The sequence below is a fragment of the Aristolochia californica genome, unplaced genomic scaffold (genome assembly GCF_029961685.1).
Source record: "Aristolochia californica isolate CCGP_79_NKW_82.1479 unplaced genomic scaffold, dmAriCali1.0.hap1 SCAF_8, whole genome shotgun sequence".
In the NCBI taxonomy this organism is placed as follows: domain Eukaryota; kingdom Viridiplantae; phylum Streptophyta; class Magnoliopsida; order Piperales; family Aristolochiaceae; genus Aristolochia; species Aristolochia californica.
The window spans coordinates 39,165,472-39,188,582 of NW_027182279.1; the positions used below are offsets into that span (position 1 = coordinate 39,165,472).

At 37.1% G+C, this 23,111-nt stretch overlaps 2 protein-coding genes and 1 pseudogene across 2 annotated transcripts; 1 reads left to right on the forward strand and 2 right to left on the reverse strand.

Moving 5' to 3' along the window:
- Positions 1-465: 465 nt before the first annotated feature.
- Positions 466-12,166, forward strand: LOC137938982 (ubiquinone biosynthesis O-methyltransferase, mitochondrial-like). The gene is made up of 10 exons (XM_068784125.1): positions 466-1,205; positions 1,310-1,399; positions 1,549-1,627; positions 3,358-3,435; positions 3,658-3,706; positions 11,087-11,136; positions 11,354-11,503; positions 11,589-11,669; positions 11,749-11,817; positions 11,979-12,166. Exons 1-10 carry the CDS (start codon positions 901-903, stop codon positions 12,111-12,113), a joined length of 1,086 nt encoding a protein of 361 aa, XP_068640226.1. The 5' UTR covers positions 466-900; the 3' UTR covers positions 12,114-12,166.
- A 3,546-nt stretch (positions 12,167-15,712) lies between these two features.
- Positions 15,713-17,843, reverse strand: LOC137938499 (exosome complex component RRP45A-like; annotated as a pseudogene).
- A 1,585-nt stretch (positions 17,844-19,428) lies between these two features.
- On the reverse strand, positions 19,429-22,315 carry LOC137938500 (receptor-like protein EIX2). The gene is made up of 3 exons (XM_068783451.1): positions 22,254-22,315; positions 20,449-22,210; positions 19,429-20,304 (listed from the first exon to the last, which is right to left on the reverse strand). Exons 1-3 carry the CDS (start codon positions 22,313-22,315, stop codon positions 19,429-19,431), a joined length of 2,700 nt encoding a protein of 899 aa, XP_068639552.1.
- Between the last annotated feature and the right edge of the window lie 796 nt (positions 22,316-23,111).

Genomic DNA, 23,111 nt, shown 5'->3' on the forward strand with positions numbered 1-23,111 from the left:
TAGTTTAAAAATTAATTAATTTAATTAACTCAACATAATTAATTTATTATTATTATAGTTTAACTAATTTACACTTGTAAATATTATTGAAATAATTACATTTTTATTAATTATTATTATTATATTAATAATTTAATCTTTGTTTTATTATATTTTAATATATATTTCAAATTAAAATTTCAATAAAATATGAGCTTCATGCCCATAGTGCACTCGAACCTGAGCGCCACTTGTAAATATTATTGAAATAATTACATTTTTATTAATTATTATTATTATATTAATAATTTAATCTTTGTTTTATTATATTTTAATATATATTTCAAATTAAAATTTCAATAAAATATGAGCTTCATGCCCATAGTGCACTCGAACCTGAGCGCCCGTGTTGCCTCAATTGAGCTCCTACCCCTACCTATACTTAAGCCCCCACAATAGGGATCCACCACCCAAACCCACATTTACGTCAAAATCCAATCACCTCCACATGAAAAACACATAAAGATCTCCTTCCCAAGAGAAATTGCGTCCTCCTCTCTCTCGACGCTCTCTGCGTCCTTGTCTTTCTCGAACATTCTCTGCTTCCCAACCTCGTCTCTCTCGTCTCTCGCTCTCGCTCTCTGCGGGCTCGCCGATTTTTCCAACTCAACCTCTCGTCTCACTCAACTTCGGCGCACGCAGAAACGCAGAAACTCTGAATGACTCCTCCAATAAACTTCGATGTCCTCTGTCCAACAGCTTGAAAGGATACATTGCGTAGGCCAAACTTACCTCCCCTCCGTCTAACTGCTTAAAAATATTCATTGCATAGGCCAAACTTAGACTAATAAAGGCCTTATCAGCTGAGAATACCTCCGTAGCTCAGAAGTGTCGCCCTTCGGCCTCCACTCTCTCTCCTAAATGGCTTGGCGGTGGTCACCGCTCTTTCGAACTTTACGAAAAGGCAAATCTCAGTTTCCCAATCCGCATTTTATGAGTTTCAGTCGCCACATTTTACCATCAAATTCAATTTATTTTGGAGTTTTTTCACAATTAGAGACCCGGATATACTCATCTGTTTCCTCACCACTATCGGCTGATTCCTCTCCAATCCTCCGTGAGAAGTCCTCTATGATGAATTTCAGCGACAGCAGAAAAGTGGAGACCATTTTTTCTTCTTTGAATGATTCCGAGATTGCCAAATTCGCTGCCATCGCAGATACCTGGTTAGATTGCCGTTGTCTTTGTTTATGTGCATAATAATCTGATTCGTACTTGACTATATCACCAAGCAGAAACCTACTGTTCACTTCGCGTAATTGATTAATAGGTGGGACCTCGAAGGGCCATTTAAACCACTGCACTTGATGAACCCTACGAGACTCTCCTTCATCCGTTCCGCTCTTTGCCGATGTTTCAGGTAGGTGGGTACTGCTGTAAAACAACGATAGATTGGAAAAATCAGCAGTGAGCTGCTCGAAGCTCCCAAACTTATAGGCAACTTATAATTTTTTTGGTAAGATGGCTCTAAATTCTGTTTTCCTACTCTAATTACTTTTCTTGTTCCAGAAAAGATACATATTGCCCTAGGCCTCTTGAAGGACTAAAGATCATTGATGTTGGTTGTGGAGGGGGGATCCTCTCAGAGGTACAGCATACGATTTGAAGGGGCTCAGTTTTCCATAGTTTCCTGTTTTAAATTGATCTAATAGTTGACATCTTGACATCAATATCTTTTATTGCTGGCCCAAGAGAAACCTGAACTCTGTGACATTTATATCCTTTACCACTTTAAAAAAGTATTCTCGAGGAAAACCTTTTGACCTGAATTGTCCTTCAGCGTATTCTCTATGATACTGCCATACTCTTGCATATAAGAATGTTTATTTGCAGGGTGTCCTGTGGCTCAACTGGTCATTGTCTTTTAGGAGGTGTCCAATATCATGTGGCTAAATTGCATTTCTACAATTTATTTTTCTATAAGAGGAAGATTTTTAAATAGATTTATCAGCAAGCTGTGCTGCAGACAAACACTAGAAAGATTGTCAATGTGAAATTCAATTTTTTTTTTTAATTTGGCAGATTTCTATACTTAACGATTATCTTTTCCAAACAATTTCTGTTTTCTTCAAGTGTTTGCATTTGTTTAGGAGACAAGAACTACCTTGTCAGACGAGGGGTTAGATGTTGGTTGAATTGGCTAATTAAGGATTATTATAATCTTTCTTGAAAATGAATAAGTAATTTAATTTGGTTTAATAGTTGGGTAATACTTGTCCCATTTCAACCTATATAAATTAGGACTAGTATCAGTAGAAAAACTGAGAGTATTTGCAGCTGTTTTTGAAAAATTTAAAGTTAGTCATAAACCAGATTAAACATACGTTGTGTAAGCTTGTCTACCTGTTTGAAATTCCAATGGCTACTGTCACAAGTTGCAAATCACTGCCAGCCTCATATTGTTAAGTGTTAATCTGTGTTAGTACCCAGCCATGGAACTGGGGCATTTAAGGGTATTAAACTGAATGTGTGAGGGGTATATGTATTCTTATCCATTTATCCGTTGGCTGCTCCTGTTACCCGTGGAACCTAATCTGATGCAGGTGTTTGAAGGGATGTTGTATTTCTGTTTATTATCCGATTGACAGTTGGATGTGTAGGTTAATGCAAATTAAGAAGTAAGTTTGTCATGATTGTATGTTTGACCTCTCACTCTTCAAAAGACCTATTGAAACATGTATCTAACCTGTAAAAACTTGAAAAAAAAGATCCCTCTGTTTTAAGTTTGTTAAAGAATGGTCCCAAATGGATTTGTGAAAACAAATATGTTGAGTTTATTAGTTGGGAAAGAGGTTTCCTAAGATGGTTAGTCATTTTGGGATGGGCCTTGGACCCAACTTCACATGGTATCAAAACAGGTACTCATATGTGGGCTTCTTCTCAAATTATCTACATGTAAGAGCCCTGAGGGCCTACATGTGAGGGGGAGAGTCAAGGAATAGTCCCACAGTGAGAACAAATATGATGAGTTTATTAGTTGGAAAAGATGTTTCCTAAGATGGCTAGTCATTTTGGGATGGGTCTTGGACCCAACTTCACGAAGTTAATATCTGAGGAGATTAATATCCACTTATTTTTTTGTATGTATATCTATATTTATCTTTATAAAAAAAATGTATATCTATATTTGTCTGTCTATCCATATCTTACTCTGATATACATGCTGACACATATAGAAGTGCACATTGAAGTAAATGTTTTATGATAGATGTAGTTTAATTCCTTCTTGAAGGAGCACTTTTTCAAGTCACTTGATCTTAGCTCTCATTATCATGCTGTTACTTTTACAATTGTGTGTGGTTCTTGATGTGTCAACAGCCTCTTGCTAGAATGGGAGCTACTGTAACGGGTATAGATGCTGTGGATAAAAATTTAAAGATAGCGAGCCTTCATGCTGTAAGTATTTATGTCATTTTGTATTTAGAGATCATTTGAAGAAAGCAATAGTTGCATTTAACTGTTGGCCTATCAAACTTCTTTACTGAGTTAAAAAAATTACTTAGGCTACTTTGTATCTGAACCAAGTCCATCTTGGATGCTCAATATTCATAAATTTTTCTTGACTGAGTGAAACACCTTTGACCATATTTCCATTTTAAACATTTCTGTGTTACACAGAGTCTGGATCCACTGACTTCATCAATTGAATATTGTTGCACCACAGCAGGTAATATTAAAGCTTTTTCTTGGGGTCTACTATAATTTATTTGATTTTCCATCAGTAGCTCCTTCTATTGTTTCTGTTGGTCTATTCGTGGTTTATTGTTTTTACAAGATCTTTTCATAATTCCAGGCTTCAAAAGAAGTATTGTAAAATTGAACGGTAGAAGTTAATTTTCTCATAGGAGCAAAAACTTCTGCTAATTTTAGTTGGTAAATTGATTTATACCCTAGTGATTCTACCAAACATCTGGTTTGCTGTAAGTATGGCTCACCTATTACTAGGGACATTAGGAGTTGAATGTAGATAGGTAATATCTGTCCATGTACCTTATTTTACACTTAAGTGATATTTAGAACAGGAAAGATTAATTTCAGACCTCCCAATGAGTGCTGGAACTGCTGTACTCTTTCTCTCTCGCTCTCTCTTGTGCCTTTTTTCTGTCTCATCTCTCTCTTTCTTCTTAATTTTACACTTTCACAAGAAATACAACCAAAAAGGGAAAAAACACATGACAATAAAGATACAAAGAAAGATTTAAAAGAAGGTGTTGTTGAATGTGAGGTGCTGCTGGTAGATCTTTCCCACATGAGAGTTTCGGTACAATTTTTTTTTTTTAGAGCAACACATTCGGGTTTGCTATTAGTGAGCACATAGATATATCCTGGCAGCTTGCACTATTGATCAATAGTAAGGATTTTATCCTTCACACTGTTATAAAACCTGGACCAAATTGGCCAATTGAGTTGATTCCAATCAAACCCGGTTCCCTAAGACCTGAAAATGGGTCAAAACCCTATTGACCAAGTCAGAGTTTTCAGCAACTGAATTGGCTGATCTAGCTGGTTGGACCATGCATCACGAGGGGGAATTCTTGTGATGCGATGCATTGCAGGGGATGGGGTTCTCATCTAATACCATTAGGGGTGGAGTCTCTACTCTTTGCCATTGGTGGGGTTTCTTTGCTTGATGACATGAAAAAGGGGGAGGAGAGGGGATACGAACCTCCTCCCACTCTTTGTCTTTGTTTTAGCAAAGAGGGAGAGATGGAGGGGGACTGCTTCCTCTTTTCTCCCTCATTATCTTTATTCTCAACAATGAGCGAGGGTTCCTCTCCCTAATATTTAATGATGGTGGGGAGAGTAGGAGACCCCACCCCGATCAAGAAATTTAACCATCTTATGGATCAAGGGAAGAATGAACTCTTATGATCTAATTTTTTATATCTTTAAGAAAATAAATATAATGTCATGTGATGTCATCATTGGGTCAACCAAACCCTATTACCGTACCAGGTCAATTCATGTAAAACTGTGAGGACTTCATGTGTTAAGGTTTTAGTAGGTGCTGAATTAGGTCACAAAGGGGGCTGATTAAACAACTTAGAAATTAGGGTATATTAATTGCCTGCTAACACCATAAGACAATAACTTAAACTATAAAAAAGACTGAAGTCACTACACAACATACTTTTTTTGAGAAGAGGTTTCACTACACAACATACTTAATGCACATTATTATTAACTTGAATGTTTGTTATCATCCTCATGCGGAAAAAAATTCAAATTTTAAAAGGATCAAATTTGCGAGGGAATTGGTGACTTTTAGCAGAAATGTCTTACCCGTCTCGCCCCCCGGCTATGGAAACTTGGTCTCCTCCCCCAATGGGACATTTCAAATTAAATTTTCACGGTAGCGCTTTTGGCTGCCCCAGGCTTGCTGGATTTGGAGGAGTCATCCATGACGAGAATGAAAATCTTCTTCTTTCATTTGCTGGGCCGATTGGAGTATCTGACTCAACTATTGCTGAGCTTTCTGGGCTGTATAATGGTTTAAAAATTTTCAAGCAACGGCTAGTGGGTCCTCTTTGCGTTGAAGGAGATTCAAAAATCATCATCAATTGGTGCAAAAAGTCGTCTAAACCTCCTTGGCATCACTGGGATTTGTTTGAGGATATCTGTAAATTAATTTTTCAATTGTAATGTAATTGGAAATACATTCCTAGATCCTCTAATCACCTAGCATATATACAGGCTAAATTAGGCGTTTCCCTCCAACATCTTGTTGTGGAGGAAGGTACTTTTTAGCCAGGTATTGTACTCTTTTTTTTTTCCTCTAGCAATATATACACACCTTTTTACTAAAAAAAAGTACGTTGTGTAGTTCACAAAGCTCTCAAAGGAAATTTCTGGCAACATACTTAGTTGACTAGACATGGCTCATATAAGAAGGTAAGCATTTACCTCATGCCAGAAAACACACCATCCAAACAACACAACAACACTGTATTACCAAACAAATGAAAGGAATAATCATTTTTTCAAACAAACAGCTCAGAAGAGGCAAAAATATGAAAAAGGGGTAAAAGGAGTTGACCCCCATGGATGGGGTCGATCCCTTGTCTTAATAGAAAGAGAAATGGAGTTATGTATGAAGAAACTGAGACTATTGAAGGTGAAAAGGATTCAACCCCTATATTGAAGCTATAGAAGGAGTTGATTATATAAGGAAGAAGTAAATCTCATTAGACAAGTAGAAAAGAAAAAAGAGTTTAACCCTACTAACAATGAGTTTTAGAATTAAAATAGGGGTCAATCCTTGTAGGGAGCAGAAGCTAAAGAAATCTAGTCCAAGGAAGGATTCGACTATAGAAAGAGCCATTGGAAGCAAAAAGGATTTGACCCCAAGCGCAGAAGTCGACCTCATGCTACAGAAAGTCAAATATTTGAAATGTCAGAGGCTGATTTAGATGCTGTAAGTCTCCAAATCATGTAAGTGATTTTCCAATCTATTTAACAATAAAATAAAATTTATTGAGCATTTATTCACAATTTGTGGACCTAGTTTTCTCCTTTTTTTGCTAAAAGCCAAAAATAGCCTTATCCATTCATAAAAGGCTAGTTTTTGAATGTTGGGAATAGTACTATATATATCAAATTCGCTCCAAATGAAATATTTCTCCATCCACAGTGAAACATGTCTCCCAAGCCCCCCCACATGATTTGAGAAGTTTTTGCCTCTCCAAAGCTTGAAAGGGAGTCAAATTCAATGATTTCTTTATTGAACTAAGTGTTTCTATGTTTATTTTTTCAAATCTTGATTGATTACTTGGATCTTAGTTTTATTGAACACATGCCTTGTGTTTTTTAGATCATATTTGATTCTGCCATTGTGTTGTGAATAGTTGTGAGATTGCTTACCACTCAAAATCAGTATTAGCAACCTTCTTTTATTTTCAAACCATATCTTACATGCTTATATGCTGATTTATTGGGGTATCTAAAAGGGGTTTAAAACATTTAAGTTTGGGGATAAGATTTCAAATCCAAGTATTTATACTTGGTTGAGCACACTGAACTAGTGTTATAGCACTTTAAAATCATTCATTAAACTTCAGATTTCTATTCATGGGTGATACCTTGAAATCAATTATTACATTGAGCTGTTTGTGTACATTTCTCAATTCAAAAAACCAACCCCCAAATTTACATTGAGCTAGAATTTTCAAATCAAATCATTAAGGATTATCTTGAGCTGCCAATATTTTTAAAATTAAGTCATTAAGGACTATATGAGTTGTCTAAAATTTTAAATCAAGTCATTAAAGACTATTTTGATCCACTAATGACATTGGTAGGTACTTAAGATTGCTGTACCTATTTGTTTCTATTTGGATTGTCAAATTAGCACATTGAGAGGCAATTTACATTGGGCTACATATTAAGTAAGTAATCCTTACAATTTGGGTCCAGTCTTGAGAAGGCAAGTCCATTTTCACCTAAAGAATTTTAGAGAAATTGTTGTAGTTGAAAAGTAGGGGTAGACTAAGTGGCATTGTTGTTGTGCGAGCCTTAAGACCTAGTGTAAGTAGGTGGTGCTGAAAATCCCTTCGTTGGTGTAGGTTGGTGTGGCTAATGAGTTGTTGAAAATCCCTATGTGGGTCTAGGCTTGTGTAACCTAGCTAGTTTTTGGAAAATCCTTTTGTGGGTTTAGGCTAGTGTGCCTAGTTAGTTGTTGTAATCTAAGTGATAGTATGCTATTGGAAATTAGTTGTTGTGGTCAATTGAGTGGCATAAGTTCATGTGTCAACATTGCAATTGGCCTTAGAGTCGATTTGTTGTAGATGCCGTAGGGCATCCTAAACTTAGTGGAGCCTCGAGGTGCTAAAGGCATCTTGGTGAGTGGACTAACAATCCTCATAAGGATTGTGAACTACCTAAATATCCTGTGTTTAGTTTATTTGTGATTGCTTTCGCTTGTATTTTGATTATTGTACAAAAACATAAAGTGTAAGATTGGCCTGACACTTTGAATTAATTTAAAGTATAAATATACACATATAAGCATTAAACAAAAGGAGTTAAATTTAGTGGCAAAGGTTAACAAACCTATTCACCCCTATCTATGTGTGCCCTCCCTACCTCTACATGGTATGAGAGAGACTTCAGGCTCAAGTTTGTTTTTATTATGAGAACTATATTTATATTCTTTGTGGTCAGTGCGCTGTACTGTGGCCCTTGTTTAGTTTATCCATGCCTTGGGGCTAAGTTGTTTGTTTAGGTTGATCTTGAAGGAGACTGTTGGTGGATAAGAAAAATCCAAGCATACTACGGCCTGAAAGTATGTACTTTGTTGCAGACTAGTTGTCTAAAAATGAGAAAAAATTGTTAAGTAAACAATTCTAGATTGGTTTATGTTTGGAAGATCCTGCTAACAAACTTGCTACCCTTGATCATTATTTCTTTCCTTGTTATTGTTTTAAAGAAAAGATAAACAGTTTCTCCTTTTTACAAGGTATCAAAGTGATCTAAACGGAACTTTGTTTATAAATTTGGCCTATATGTATGTTCTTTCTTGCCAAGGTGTGTGCTGTGGTCTATTTGGGTATATGAGGAAAAGGAGGATTTGGACTCAAATCCAGCAAAAAATTGCTGCTGTCCTTAGAAAAGTCATATTATTTAAAGAATTGCCATTTGATTTACTATGTTTATAATATTTTTGTTATTTATTAAAAGTAATAAACATAAGGAAAAATCTCAAATGAACACTGATCATGGATACAGAGAGAGAGAGAGAGAGAGAGCCCCAAACTTATGGCTGAATACAATCAAATGATTTGAAATAAATTAAGCACAAGTTCAGCTTCAAATAGCTAAACACAATTAAAGATTTTTAAAAAATGGATCAAATAGAATTAGTTTTTTGAAAAACCAAAGGATGAGCCTTTTGTTGTCAAGTTCTATATCTGCAATTGATTTGAGAATAAAAGAGAGCTTGGTAGTGATCGTGGTCACTATAGTGTTCATTGGCGACTCAAATGGGGCAAAAATCACTTAAAAAAATGGCTTATAATGTTTCAGAAACTAGCCATTTTAGCTAGAAAGGGGCCAACCAATGGAAACCTTGCTAGAAGATTATGAGGAAATATTTAAAATCTTCATTTTGAGCTGCTGATCACAATAGTAGGTCACAACATGATTTGGTGACCTTATGAAGCCGGATTGAAGCTTGAATTATTGTTTTTAAAATTTCTGTTGATCAGCATTTGGATGTTGGCTGTTACCAGATAAACTTCTGTTGGCTCAGGCATTTGCATACTGGCTTGGGCATTTGGATGCCCGAAATTCTCCAAATTTGCTGTTTCTGGCATTCGAATGCTGACAGATTGGCATTCAGATGCTGGCAGGTTTCTATTTGCCTGGGCATTCGGATGCTGAAAATTTTCTGTTGCTCTCTATTTGCGGCATTCCAATAATGGCTTTCTGACATTTGGATCCCGACCAGATTTTCCCTTTTCTAAGTCCTTCTGTAAGGCATCATCATCTGTATTCCATTTGGTCATTCGGCTGCCCACCATCCTTGGGACACTGTATTGGCTAAAAAATCTGCCTATAACTCTATTTAAACCGCATGGTTAGTTTCACTTATTGTCACCATCAAAATTAGGTAGAATGAGGATTTTGAGATTAACTCTATCTAACAAATTAGGTCTATCTTCCTTTTTTCCTTGCATATACTAGGTTATTTATTTAAGCCTGGACATAAGGAAGACTGTTGGTAGGCTAAAAAAAAATCTTAGCATTTATTTTCGCCATGTGTGTGTTTTCTGTCTCAGACTTTTTTTTTTTTTTTGAGTAAAAAATGTTGGTGTGAGAGAAAGGCGTCTCATCAGTATGGGCTTGGAAGATTAATTGGGAGGAAGCTTCCTGACTTTGACTAATAATTTTGAGATGAACTTGTCCAACAATTGTTTCTGAATTATTTATGCATTGTTAGGGCATATGCTATAGATCCATGAGCTTTACCTTTTTGGAAAATTTTGAAGCCTGTATCTGGGATTTGTGTAAGATCCATATACTGTGCCTCATGCTTTTGTTATCTCTCCTGCATAAGCTATATTTTTACACTTTTTTTCTCTTTGGGTGGGAGGGGTTAGTTAGTGTTTGATGTAGGCATTTGGTCCTATTGGTTGTGGTGCTCATGTCTGTTCATGACTCTGTTCTTTTTCTTCAGTAAGTACTCTTTCAGTGATTCACAAAGAAGGTTCAGATAAATCTTTGGATAAATTGTCAAATATCTCTCACATGATATCATTACTAGGCAGCTATCAAACTTGGCTAGCTACTCATCAAACAACTACTGTCAGGGAATCAATGATTGATCTCCTGTGACTTTCCTGACACTTGAGATTTACTCTGTTCTGGTGTTTTCTGGTTTTGAGGAAAGCAATTATAACTGATAATTTGACATTCATTTCCTTGCAATACAACTTCTTTCCTCACTTGCTAGTTTTATCTCTGGAATTGGTTATCTGGTTTTACTGGTAGAGTTGAATGAGATGAATTTGATTTAGATAAATGGGTTAGAAGTTGTGTATGAATAAAGAGGCAAGTCACAATGTCATTTTTGGTCAGTGTTTGCTTCTATGATACTAAGTATGTGTTACTTTTTTTAGTCGAATTCACATCCATTTCCTCTGGTCATGAGGTGTTTAGATTAGTTGCAACATTATCTTTAGTGGCTTTAGGTTGGCTACCTTTAGGGTTTGGTATGGCTGACAATATAATTTGGTTATCCGTTGCTTTATTGACGTTATATCTTATGCTGGAAAAAGTAAAGAAGTATGAAACAGATAATGTTTATGGTCTTGATAATTGTGTTTTAGCTTGCGTCTTACTGGGAGACATATATCATCTCATCCTAGCAAAGCTACAATAAGTTTTGGAGGTGAATTTATTAGATTGATTGATGTTCATGTTAAAATGTATTTTTTTGTAAGAGAAGGTTCTGGAGATCAACCAAGAGATCGATTACTACTGCAAGCAGCTGTTTAAACTTGTATGCTTTATTTTAAGAAGGCTAATGTGGATGCTAATATCTGAACAGAGCAATTGGTGGAGGAAGAGAGGAAGTTTGATGCTGTAATTGCCCTTGAGGTATGCGATCTGTTACATAATTGATTTCATTGTGCATATTGATCTTGAGATACCTTCATTGTTTGATTTACTGGATTTAGCTAATCTTCACCTCTAGATTAATGCTTAACAAAAGAGTATTAGAAAAAGGTTTTCTCCCTAGACGTTTTATTTAATAATAGGACTGGTTACTAGAGGTCCCAAAGAAAAAGACTCTAATTGGCAAGGAATGCCACAGGTGATCGAACATGTAGCTAATCCTGCAGAATTCTGCAAGTCCTTATCAGCTTTAACCATTCCCAATGGAGCCACTATAATCTCTACCATTAACCGATCCATGAGAGCATATGCATCTGCAATAGCTGTGGCCGAGTACATCCTTCAATTGGTATGTTACAATGTCAGTTGGCTAGTGAATATGGTGAAACTTTCACGGGGTTCTTGGATTCAGCTAATTAATTTCTGACCCGCAGCTACCAAAGGGTACTCATCAGTGGTCTAGGTTCCTCACTCCGGAAGAGCTAGTGTTGATCTTGCAGCGGGCTTCCATCTCTGTAATGCGCCATTCCTTTTTTCATCCTTTGGTTACCCTATGCACTGATGTCTTGCAACTTACTGTGTCTGTCTGTTCAGGTCCAGGAGACGGCTGGATTTGTCTACAATCCATTGACAGGAAAATGGAGTCTATCTGATGATATTAGCGTAAATTTCATCCTCTTTGGTACCAAGAAGAGCCAATAAAATAGTCAAGTTTTTATTTTCCAATAACAGCGAGTGTCTCTCGCTATATTTTTGTCACTTTTGTAGCTTTCATGTTTCCAGATTATAATCCTCTGATGGCCTTCATGCAATCACTAATGCAGAATCATCGCTTGATTTTTCTTCTGAATCCCCAGAGAGACGGTCCAAATAGATTCAGAGAACGATGCAACTATTGTGATTGGAGGTTTCTTGATAAAAAGAAAGCAATTTTTTTTTATATTTTGGAAAGAAAGTAAATGAAAATGTTGGACCACATTGATTTTGGAAAGAAAGTAAAGTTTTTATTATTGTGAGACATCAATTTATCAATGCCAAACTTCAATTGACTATTTTAGATTCAAAAATTTTCAAATGGGAAGTACTTAATTGAAAACCAGTCATGTTCATCAAAGTCTTCCAAAACTTTATATTTGTAGGGTATTCAATGTTGAATTTTGAAAATGAAGTTACTGGGCTGTTCTTTGAATTCTTTTAATCTTCTACCAAGGTTTTCTTCAGCTCTAAAAGTTGGTACTCCTATCTTTCACAATTGCTTATTTACAAAATCTTGATTAATTCAGCTTTCATTTTAGTGGAAAGCTATCTCAAATTTTGTAATTTTTCAATTTTTGTGTCTTGATTTGTTACAAAGGATGTTAGAGCAGTGAATCTAATGGAGAAGATGTATACAAGCTAATGAATTCTTGTGTGTATTGGGTCTTGTAAAACAGAGTAAGCTCACCTAGGAACCTCTAAATAGCAATCAAGAAGAAAGCCAATACTGATCTATTGAAATACAATAAGAAACTTTCGTCCCACCACACGCTCTAGAAGAGCTTCAATGGTTTCTGGACTGAACAGAAATTACAAGAAGAAACTAAAAAAAAAAAAAAAACAGAGTAACGAAGATAGAATAACTTTGATTTTTGGATGCCCAATGTTGCTGAAGAGCACCTTTATTTATAGGTGTTTTTCAGTACGGAAGCTTGAAGAGCACGCAATCTTGTTGTCCTCCTTGAAGTTTTCCACGTTGACACTTGGTGATGCAATCGTGGCAAGGGCCTACCGGTATGCCCTACCGACGATTGGGAGACCCAAGTGTGAACGGGATTTAATGAAGCAGCGAAAAACAGAGGAGCAAGTGGTTCTGACCGTTGCAGCGGACAGAGAGCTCCATCGGCGCCGGAAGAGAAAGGAAGCTTCCTACCATCATTTCCGTAGCTGTCTCCCAGCTGTCTTCCACGATTGAGTGTTGCAAAACCTCTATAAATTGAGGTGTTCTTCAGCAACATCCGGATATCCAGAATCAGCATTCTTCCTTACTCTGTTTTGTTTTTAGTTTCTTCTTCTGTAAGTCCAGAAGCCATTGAAGCTCTTCTAAGAGCGTGTGGTGGGATATCTCAATAGATCAGTGTTGGTTTTCTTCTTGATTGTTGTTAAGAAGTTCCTGGGTTGAGCTTACTCTGTTTTACATAGAAGAGGACATTATGATTTGGAAACGCGATGCCTCAGGGTTATACATGGTGACCTCCAATATGCCTCCTTGGTGGCTACGATTTAAAGTAACAAGTCCCAAAGGCTATCATCTGGAATATCCCTTCCCACCTAGGGTCATCCACTTCTTGTGGTGTGTAACAAAAGAAGGATCCTCACAGTAGACAAACTCTGTAGAAGGGGCAGCAACATTGAGGACCAAACTTGCAAGCTTTGTGGAGAGCAACCCAAGATTGTGAACCAGCTATTCCTCCATTATCCCATCATAGGGCAGAGTTTGAGTGCATTCCTCTTCGAGTTTGGTCTTCAATATTATTTTCCCTCCACTCCTTGCTTTGTTCTAGCCCCAACATCCTTCACTCACATAGGAACTATTGGGAAAAAATATTTGAATGCTACGTTTTGGTGCAATTGTTTGGAATGTTTGAAAAGAAAGAAACTGCCATGCTTTTAAAGGTAGGTATCATTGAAGCCACAACTCACTCCATCCTTTTTTGTGCAAGTTCCAAAACACCTCGTTATCTCCCGAGATCCCTAATCAAAAGAAATTGGAAAAATAATAATAAACTCCTCACACTCGGTCTTTCCCAACCTGACTACCTGGATTTTCCTCCTAGGGGGTTGCCAAAGCTAAATTTTGATGGCAGCTTGTGGGGTAACCTGGCTCCAGTTAGAAGGCGTGTTGTGATTCGCGAGTCCTCAAGGAACACCCCTTTTGTTTACTCTGCTCGCTTTGGTCATGGAGATGCAACTGTGGCAGAGTTGAGAGCCTTAAGTACAAACAGTATCTCTGACACATTAGTTAGGGAAGGGGTTCCCCCAACAACATCTCTTGACTCCCCACTTCCTTTCTCTCCAGTTTTTTTTTTCCCCTAGACTTTCTTTGTTGTTTGTCTCTTCCTGTACAATTTGCTCCCCAGGGAGCTCTTTCTGCTCTTGCTGTTATCAAAGAAAAGAATTCCCTTGTGATTACTCTCAGGCTAACATGGCTGCTTTATTTAAATAAAATTAACTACATCACAGTCTTGCATCATAGTAACTGCTCCTTTCTATTTGCCTTTATCAAAATGTTAAGCAATCAAGAAGCACACCATCAACTAGAGATTTGGAATTCCAAATTTACCCTATTCAAAATTGAGAAAACGAATGAAGTCACAAACCTGATAACTTGCTATTTTAGTTAAAAACTTCAATTAGCAAGTCCTTTTTTAGTAGCCTCCTGTCTTAATTTTCATCTTTGTTTCTAAATTCGTGTAGCCTAACATTAGCAGTCTTCGAGTTATTATCCTGTTTTGAGTTTCTTTTCCAGCAAGTTGAGCTAGATTTAGTAAATCCTAATTGGATTCTATTCTTATTGTGGACAGTATAGGAGTATAGAGTTTTGTTGATTTGCATGCCTATAAAATGCCCTCATGTGTAACACAAAACTACTCTTTTGCTATTGAATATAGTTCTGGGTTTTGTTCTCTTAGACAAAGTTATCCTTTGTTATTTCTCTGTTTGCTATTTTTCTAAATAGCTGCAGAAACCCTACTTTTTGTTATTCAAGTTTTACCCATTAAAATTGAATACAGATTGTAGTTTTTTAGTTGTTTCAGAAGTTTAGGTTACCCACACTCAGAGGAAGCATTCAATTTGTCATTCCTTGAATCTAAATCACCATTGTTGCATCAAGAAGATAAGTATCCTCCCTGACAAGATATCAGTAGCAGAGTTTGTTGTTCTCAAGACATATTGCCAGGTGTGACAGTATTACCTTCTCTGACCTTCCTTATCATTTAAAAGATTTTTAAAGTTTCATGTCAACTGGTGGACTGGTATTCACACAACCAACAAGGGGTTCTGGCTGATTTCAGGATCATGACCTTCCAATCACAACTTGAAATGAACCCAGCCCAGCACTTTGCTACCAAATACAATCATGGAAATGGTACCTTCTGTTACCATCCATCCCACTTAAGTCTTAGTCTTGGATCTAGTGATATGAATACTGAACCTCAGGTAATGTAACTCTATAATAATAATAATTCCAAAATTTTTGTAGAAGCTACCTCTCAAATAGAGTGAAAGATTGAACCAAAAGTGGAATTTATTGAAGCAGGTTTCTTCTCCAAATCATGGGCCAAAGTGAAAGAAAAAAAAAAAGAGCATTGGTTTCCCTTTATATGGTTCATTAAATTATCTCAAGACTAGCTGTAACTTGATTTACTCATTTTGCAGTAATGCATCATTACACTAAGAATTGAGGTCATGTGTCAAGCTTCATAAGTAACCTTTATCTAAGAGAAGTGGGTCTTTCTACTGCACAAATACATGCCCATCTTACCATATGTTAGATAAACTATCATTTAGAAAGTCAAATTCAAGAGAAACAGGAGAAGAACTTGACAAAAAGATACTCAAATTTTTGCGAGAAACTCACAGCATTTTTTATTTTAGTAGTTATATCAGATGCTTTGACAGCAGAAATTCGTAAACACTGCATGACTACACTCTGCAAGACACCTTCTCCCCCAGCCTTCTGTATGGCTCAAACATCACCATTGCTATTCATTGTAACAGTCATCTTTCCTCCCATAATAGCCTCTTCTTTATGTGTAGGATCTACCACCTATCCAGAACCAGTTCACAGTGTCATAAAACTCTCAAAAACTCTTAGACCCTATTGAAGAGATGTCTGTAGGAAAATGAAACATTTATAATCTGAAATAATCAAAATAAGGAGCCAATTTTAGAACCAAGCATCTGTACCAGAATGTTCCCATTATAAAAAAAATGCAAAAGTGACAGCTATAGGTAAGTGGTGGATTATCAGAGGAAGAGGAACCTTGACCTGCAAAAAACCAAAAGGACTGACAATTAGATAAATTGCAAAATTTTGTCAATTTTAACAAGAAAATCATATATCCAGCTTGACAGATTGCAGCTGTAAAATCATGGGCAAGCTACGAAAAGAAAGACTCTAAGCATAATAGTGCCTACTTTAATATTTCTCTTGATGCATGAAACATTTCTAGTGGAAACAATTTTTACACATTGAGGTAAGCTGCACCATTTATGAACTGACTCAGTGAAAGATGACCAGCAGAAACAACGAACCTCAGGTGGGAGGACAACGATTTCCTGACCATCTTCTCCACCTAGAGTACACTCAGGCCTTCGGAATGTAGACAGTGCAGCCACAGGTGCAACATTAGCTGTATCAACGAGGTTCCTGAAAGTTTAACATAAATAATATTGCCCAAGAATCAAGAACTAGAAACTGAATTTGTCAAGGATGTTACCCTCCATTGTCCAGAATGTGAGGGTCAACACAAATGGCCCACACTAATTTCCCAGGAAGGACACAAAGTGATTCTGTATCCACTGCTCTGCTTTCCCTGCATTCCCATGATGAAATTTAAGAGGTGTAAAAGAAAATAGATGTCCTTACTTTCATTTCAGTAATTACCTAAGACCCCTGTCTATGATTCGTCCAAGCTCAACAGCAAACTCTCCAGGATGCCCTGACTCAAATGATGGATCTGCCATGGGCGAAAATTCAGTGAATATGGAAAGTGTCCCTTCATTTGGCCTGTCTCTATAAGGTTGGATTGTCACAAACCCCATAACACGAGTCTGACCAAGCTGCACCTCCAATGAACCATCTTCTCTGCATATACCATATAAAAAAGTAAATAGTAACAGAATGCAGTAATGAGTATCTGGAATGCTATATATTTTCAATTTCTCTACTTCGCTAAAGCTTACTAGCCAAGTTGGAAGGTAGTTAAGATCTAGGTTGAAAGTTCAGGATCCGAGTTGAAAAGTATCTGCAACGTATTCCTCCTTAAGTTAGGATCTAATGTGGAGTGTAATCTGTTTTGCAGTATAAGGAATTGAGCTTTACCTGATCTTCGTGATGGCTTTATTTCAGATTCTTTGTGTGCCATGAGAAAAAGACCGTGAATAAGCTATTAAATCAAAGAATAATGATGCCTTGTTACTGGGAGGCTGTCCACGCAGAACGGCAGTGGGAAATGGAAGCAAGATTGAGCAAGAGAGAGAAAAGATATAAGGAAATGTAGGATCATTTTTATCATTTGAGAGATGCCAGTTTCACATCCCTGGCAGAGAAAAAACTACATCTTTTATCTCTTTCAGGCTACACCATTGCAATATCTGCAACCAGAAATTTATGATAAGGAAATTGTATCGTCCCTCCACAAAAAGTACCTGCCGTTTTTCTTTAAACTGAAAAATACTTCCAAGAATGTTTATTTAAAAGAGAAGGAGAATGTTTACTTAAAACAGAAGGAGCAGGAAAATGAGAGAGTTGAGCAAGCAATTTAACCTTATTACCCAGAGAGCATGAGAGTGCGAAAGTGCGAGAAAGCGACAAATCGAGAAATCAAGAGGCTGGACAAGTATTTCGGATACCTGGAAAGTTACAAGGCTATATCATTACTAACAGGAATATGGACAAATAGAATAAAACTGCTGCCAATGGCCATTCTGTTAACTGCATATACAATGACCAGAACGCTGCAACAAGGCTGGAACTGGACAATGTATCAAGCCCGGAGATATCAAATGGAAACAAGAGTTTATGCTACTTACTCTACTCTAGTTTCTACATCATCAACCATAGTCTACACACCCAAAAAAAAACTCCATCAATTGGCCCTTCATAAATATGATGTTATAATCCTTTTACAGTGTCAGCCTATGAACTGCAATGTGTGCCAGCACAAAACAATGTTGGACCCATCTAATGACCATTTTGGTGAATCCCAAACAATATCTAATGATCCAATTGAAGGGGTATCGCATCACTTTGTCTGGTCCCATACTGAACAACTCATAGATCCACATTATAAAGGGCCATAATATGACTTCCAAGAGTTACAAAGTGGGAGTTCAACAGTATGGGTATGTGTGCATTCTCATGATATTATAGAGAATGCAAATAATAATTTAAAAACATGGCGACCCATCCTAGGATTACTCTCGCTCAGACTCGCTTAACTTTTAAGTTCTTAGTCAGATACATAGCTAATACAACCCGAAAAGACTAGTCATTTAAGGCGCAGAAAGCCAAGTACCTAACCCTTCAGTGGACCAGGGGCGGACGGAACCTAACCCAGGTGGACCAGAATCATGGTACTTAAACCATATTTTTTTATAGGTGAAACCGAACTCCAACACATCCTCAAAATGCATAATATTTAAAGAGCACAAAACCAAACTTTGTTTTTAGTCTTTCTATTACGATGGGTTTATACCATGCTAAACCCAGGGCTAGTGATGCTCAAACTTGAGACCCCAAAACCCCATATTCGCCCCAACCCTAAGTGAGTAATGTACCTAAAAAGTGCACTTGTTCCATATTAACATATCCATTCTTTATGTCTACTAATATGAGTTATTATGTTGTCTATCATGTCTATTTTCACTTATTTTCAAGCTATAACCCTCGACGAAAATAAAAAATATGAGAAAATGAAATATGCCTGAGTTCATGTTGCACACAATATTTTCTCAAATCCTTTAAACATGATTGGAAAGTTATGGAAAGATAAATTGCAAAATTTAACAAAGATAGAGAAGATTCTTATAGAAAAGAAAATAATAATAGATAATTTTTATTTATTACATATACTTTAAAAGAAAACACAATATTGGAAGATATACAATATGAAATCTTGAACCTTAGAGCAAATTTAAGAAATAAAAAAAATTATTTGCAATTGGAACTTCAAAGTACAATGTACTCAAGCATAGTACATTATTTTTATTAAATACAAGATAATAAAAAGGTTATCCTTTACACATAGAGCAGTATCCTTTGTAGCATAATACACCGACAAGCATGGGATTAAGATCTGAGAATCAACCATACTTGACCATCAATATATCTTGCTAGTTATTGCAAACTTATAAGTATAGTGACATCATTACATTACACATTATCATTCAAATCAAGAATATTGTACAAACATAACTATTCAACTAAACGAAGTAGGAGGCATATAGAAACATGCACTATCACACTCATCTACAACTCTTCTGCACCTCAACAATATTATCAATTATATATCACCAATGAAAGTACTCTTGCATGGCATCAACAAATCTGAAGTACTTCACTCTCCATGACGTTTTGAACAACAATATCCCAAACACAGTCAAAAGTCCAACTGCAAATCCAGGGCCAATGCCAGCATACAACCATGCTATATCAGACCCATCGTCAACTTCATTGTGGCTTGGAAGTGGCATTATTGCATCTCTTTCACAATCTCTTCTCAATGGATATCCACAAAGATTATCATTTTTTGCATAAATAGATGGATCATCGAGGCTTTGGATTTGTTGGCCTAATGGAATCTTTCCTGACAAGTTGTTGTATGAAAGGTTGAGATGACTTAAAAATTTCAAATCAGCAAGAGTTGAAGGAATCAAGCCACACAGATGGTTTTTGGATAAATCCAGATTTTCTAATTGATGCAGATTCCTGATGCTCTCGGGGATCTTCCCCGACAACTGATTCCCAGACAAGTTCAATTTAATCAAGCCCAAGAGGTCTCCGATTGCTTCGGGGATCTTTCCCGATAAATTATTGCCCGAGAGATCTAGATAAATAACAAGGTAAAGAATATTGTCGTACTCATATTGCTGCCCATTCATTGACAACTCAACCCTATCCTGGTAATTGCCATACACGGTGTCCATACTATTGTCTATAGTATGATCCATCCTCATCGCCACAAGATCTTTTAGACTTTCGGGAATGGATCCTATCAGGTGATTATTCGACAAATCCAACAGTTTTAGATGATGAAAATTCAATAATTGTGGGATAGTTCCAGTAAACATGTTGGACCTGAGTCGAAGAATACGAAGATTAGGTAAGTTTGTACCAATCCAGGCTGGAAGGCTTCCTGTGAATTTGTTCTCACCAAGGTTAAGAGTCTGCAATCCAGCACAATCCTTCAAAAATGAAGGGAACTCTCCTGATAGTTGATTGTTCTCCAGGTGCAAGCTGCGCATCATTGTAAACTAAACAGAAGACCAAGGTAAGCTGCCATAGAAATTGTTTGCCCCTAAGTTAAGCACAATAAGAGATTCACAACTAGCCAAGCTCTCGGGAATGCCCCCAGTTAGATTATTATGGGAAAGATCTAGGACTCCTAGCCACTTCATCTTATTGAACATAGAAGGAAGAACCCCAGAAAATTGATTATGTGAGAGATCAAGGAACATCAAAGGGCTTGTGAAATTTGGAATGGGGCCTTTAAAATAGTTGTAGCTCAGATCAATATGCGACGCATTTGAAAGAGTTGAAATTATTTTGGTTGGAAGTGAACCAGAAATATTATTCATTCTAAGGCTGAGAAGTGAAAGACGAGGTGTGATGTTCCAAAACCATGAGGGTATAATGCCCAAAGATGAATTAGAGAGACCTAGACCATGCAGATCTTTTTTACTTTGTAGCCACAACAGAAATTGTGAACTGAAACGACAAGAGTCGAAATAGAGATATTCTGCTTGAAATGAAGGAACCCAATCAAGGGGAGTATGAAACTCAAATGAATTGAAAGAAAGGTCTAGGTATCTTAGTCTACTCAGATTTTGGAAATGCTCTTGAAGCATAGGTCCTTTCAACATAGATTTTTTTAAGATCAAATTTGTAAGAGATGAAAAACTCCCCAGACATGTAGGAATTGATTCAGGAAAGTGACAGTTCCGGATATAGAGGGTCTCCAAATTTATTAAAGGGCACAACCACTCACGCATAGACCCAGTCTGATCTTCAAAACCATACAACATTAAACCCTTCAAGTTGTGTAAGTGTCCTATCTGCCTTGGAATGCCCTTTATGACTTGGTTCCCGTTTATGACTCCCAAAATAAGGTGCTGGAGAGAGGAGAGGTTACCAATAGACTCAGGAAGTTCTCCATAAAGTTGAACGTCAAATAGGAACATTACCTTTATACTTTTCCAAAGACCCTGAAATAGTTTTGACAAATGTGCAGTCAAACCATAATTGGACCCCAAATGTAGCTCCTCTAAACATGGAAGTGTAGGAAATTTGGAAGACATGTCCCCATAAAATTTATTGGCATTGAGATCAATAGATACAAGAGTAGTAATGTTAGCAAACCAATTTGGAATTTCTGAGAAGAACTGATTATAACTAAGATCCAAGGAACGAAGTTGTGTAAGATTTGTAAAGGGTAGAGCTGGGGGAATATCTGAAAGATAAGAACTACGTAATTGGAGTATTTGTAAGGAAGAAAGGGAGTTCATTACATGAAACCATCGAGAACCTATAATTGAAAGGTTAACGAAATTCATCTCAAGTTGCTTCAGAAGGGGCATATTTACCATCCAGTCCAGACTTTCTGCATTCAGAGAAGATGAATATATGAGACAGTTATATCGATACATATAATTGGAATAACTCTTTAGGGAAGAAGAAACATCCAACAACTCAAGATTGGGCAGATTTCCAAGATAGTGAGGAATTCTTCCACCGAATCTTGCGTACGAAATGTTCAAATGCTTCAACTCCTTCAAGGAACCAAAAAATTCCGGGATTTTAACCCCATCAAATTGATTTCCACTCATGTCGAGATATTTGAGATGTTTCAGCTCCGTCAATGCTGGATCAACGTCGCCACTTAAATTCCCGTAGTGAAGGTCAAGTTGGATCACATATCCTGTTTCATTATGACATGTAACTCCGCTCCATTGGCAGGAATCTGGACTAACACCCCATGAGGTGAGAACGTTGGAGGGATCAATAAGCTTTCTTTTAAATTTGGTGAGGGCTGCTCTCTCTGAATCCGAGCAACCGACTTGAGAAGAATGAACCCTGTTGCATAAGACACACACAAAGAGAAAACCCATTAGCATACCCTTCCAAGAGGAGCTCTCCATGTCGAAAGAGATTAACAGAAAGCTTCTCACTAGAGTGCATTCTTTCACCCGTCCTCAATTTATAGAGGCACTCAAAGACGTTTCAATGATTTGATGGTCCCACATGGAAAACGATTGCTGGAATTTCTTGCCTAGATGCTGGTGGAAGATTTATATGAAGTTACATGGAAGAAATGGAAGGCTCAATAACTTTATTTTTCTGTTTTTTTTAAGATGTTAGAACCAGGTTCTCATCTCTTACGCAAAATACAGATAGATGCTCAAACCAGCTTTTGTCATCTCTCTCTCCCTCTCGCTTCTCTCTCTCTAATTCAGCTCCATTGCCATATAATTGTTGCAGTTAAAAAAACTTTTACCTGGCCCTTGGATGGGTTGATCGGTCCACTCATCCCTGTCCTCAATGAATCAACTCGTCACTCCCATGTCCTATTCCCATATTGACGTGGTAACAGCCAGACGCATGACATGACCGGGGAAAACTCCCGGTGGTCTTTCGACGTTCATGTCAAGAAAGCAAGAGGAGCCACATGGCAAAATAATTCCCTCTCAAAACACACCCAGTGGGCTTAACAGTTTTTTGGTTCTTTTAATGCAAGTCTTTCCGCAAAAGTTTTTCCTTCAAGGAATCTTCCATGAATTCGGCTCTAATAATTTTAGACTTTACTGCCTTATAGTCTACAAACAAAAATGTGGAGTAAATCCAATCGGTAAATGTGTTTCAATATGAAAGCCTCAGATTTGACTTGGGAATGAAAATGGCCGTAAGAAGAAGTTAGACTTGACTAGCTTGTGGAAAAAATGCATACTAATACAAAGACTTCACTATCTTGTGGAAA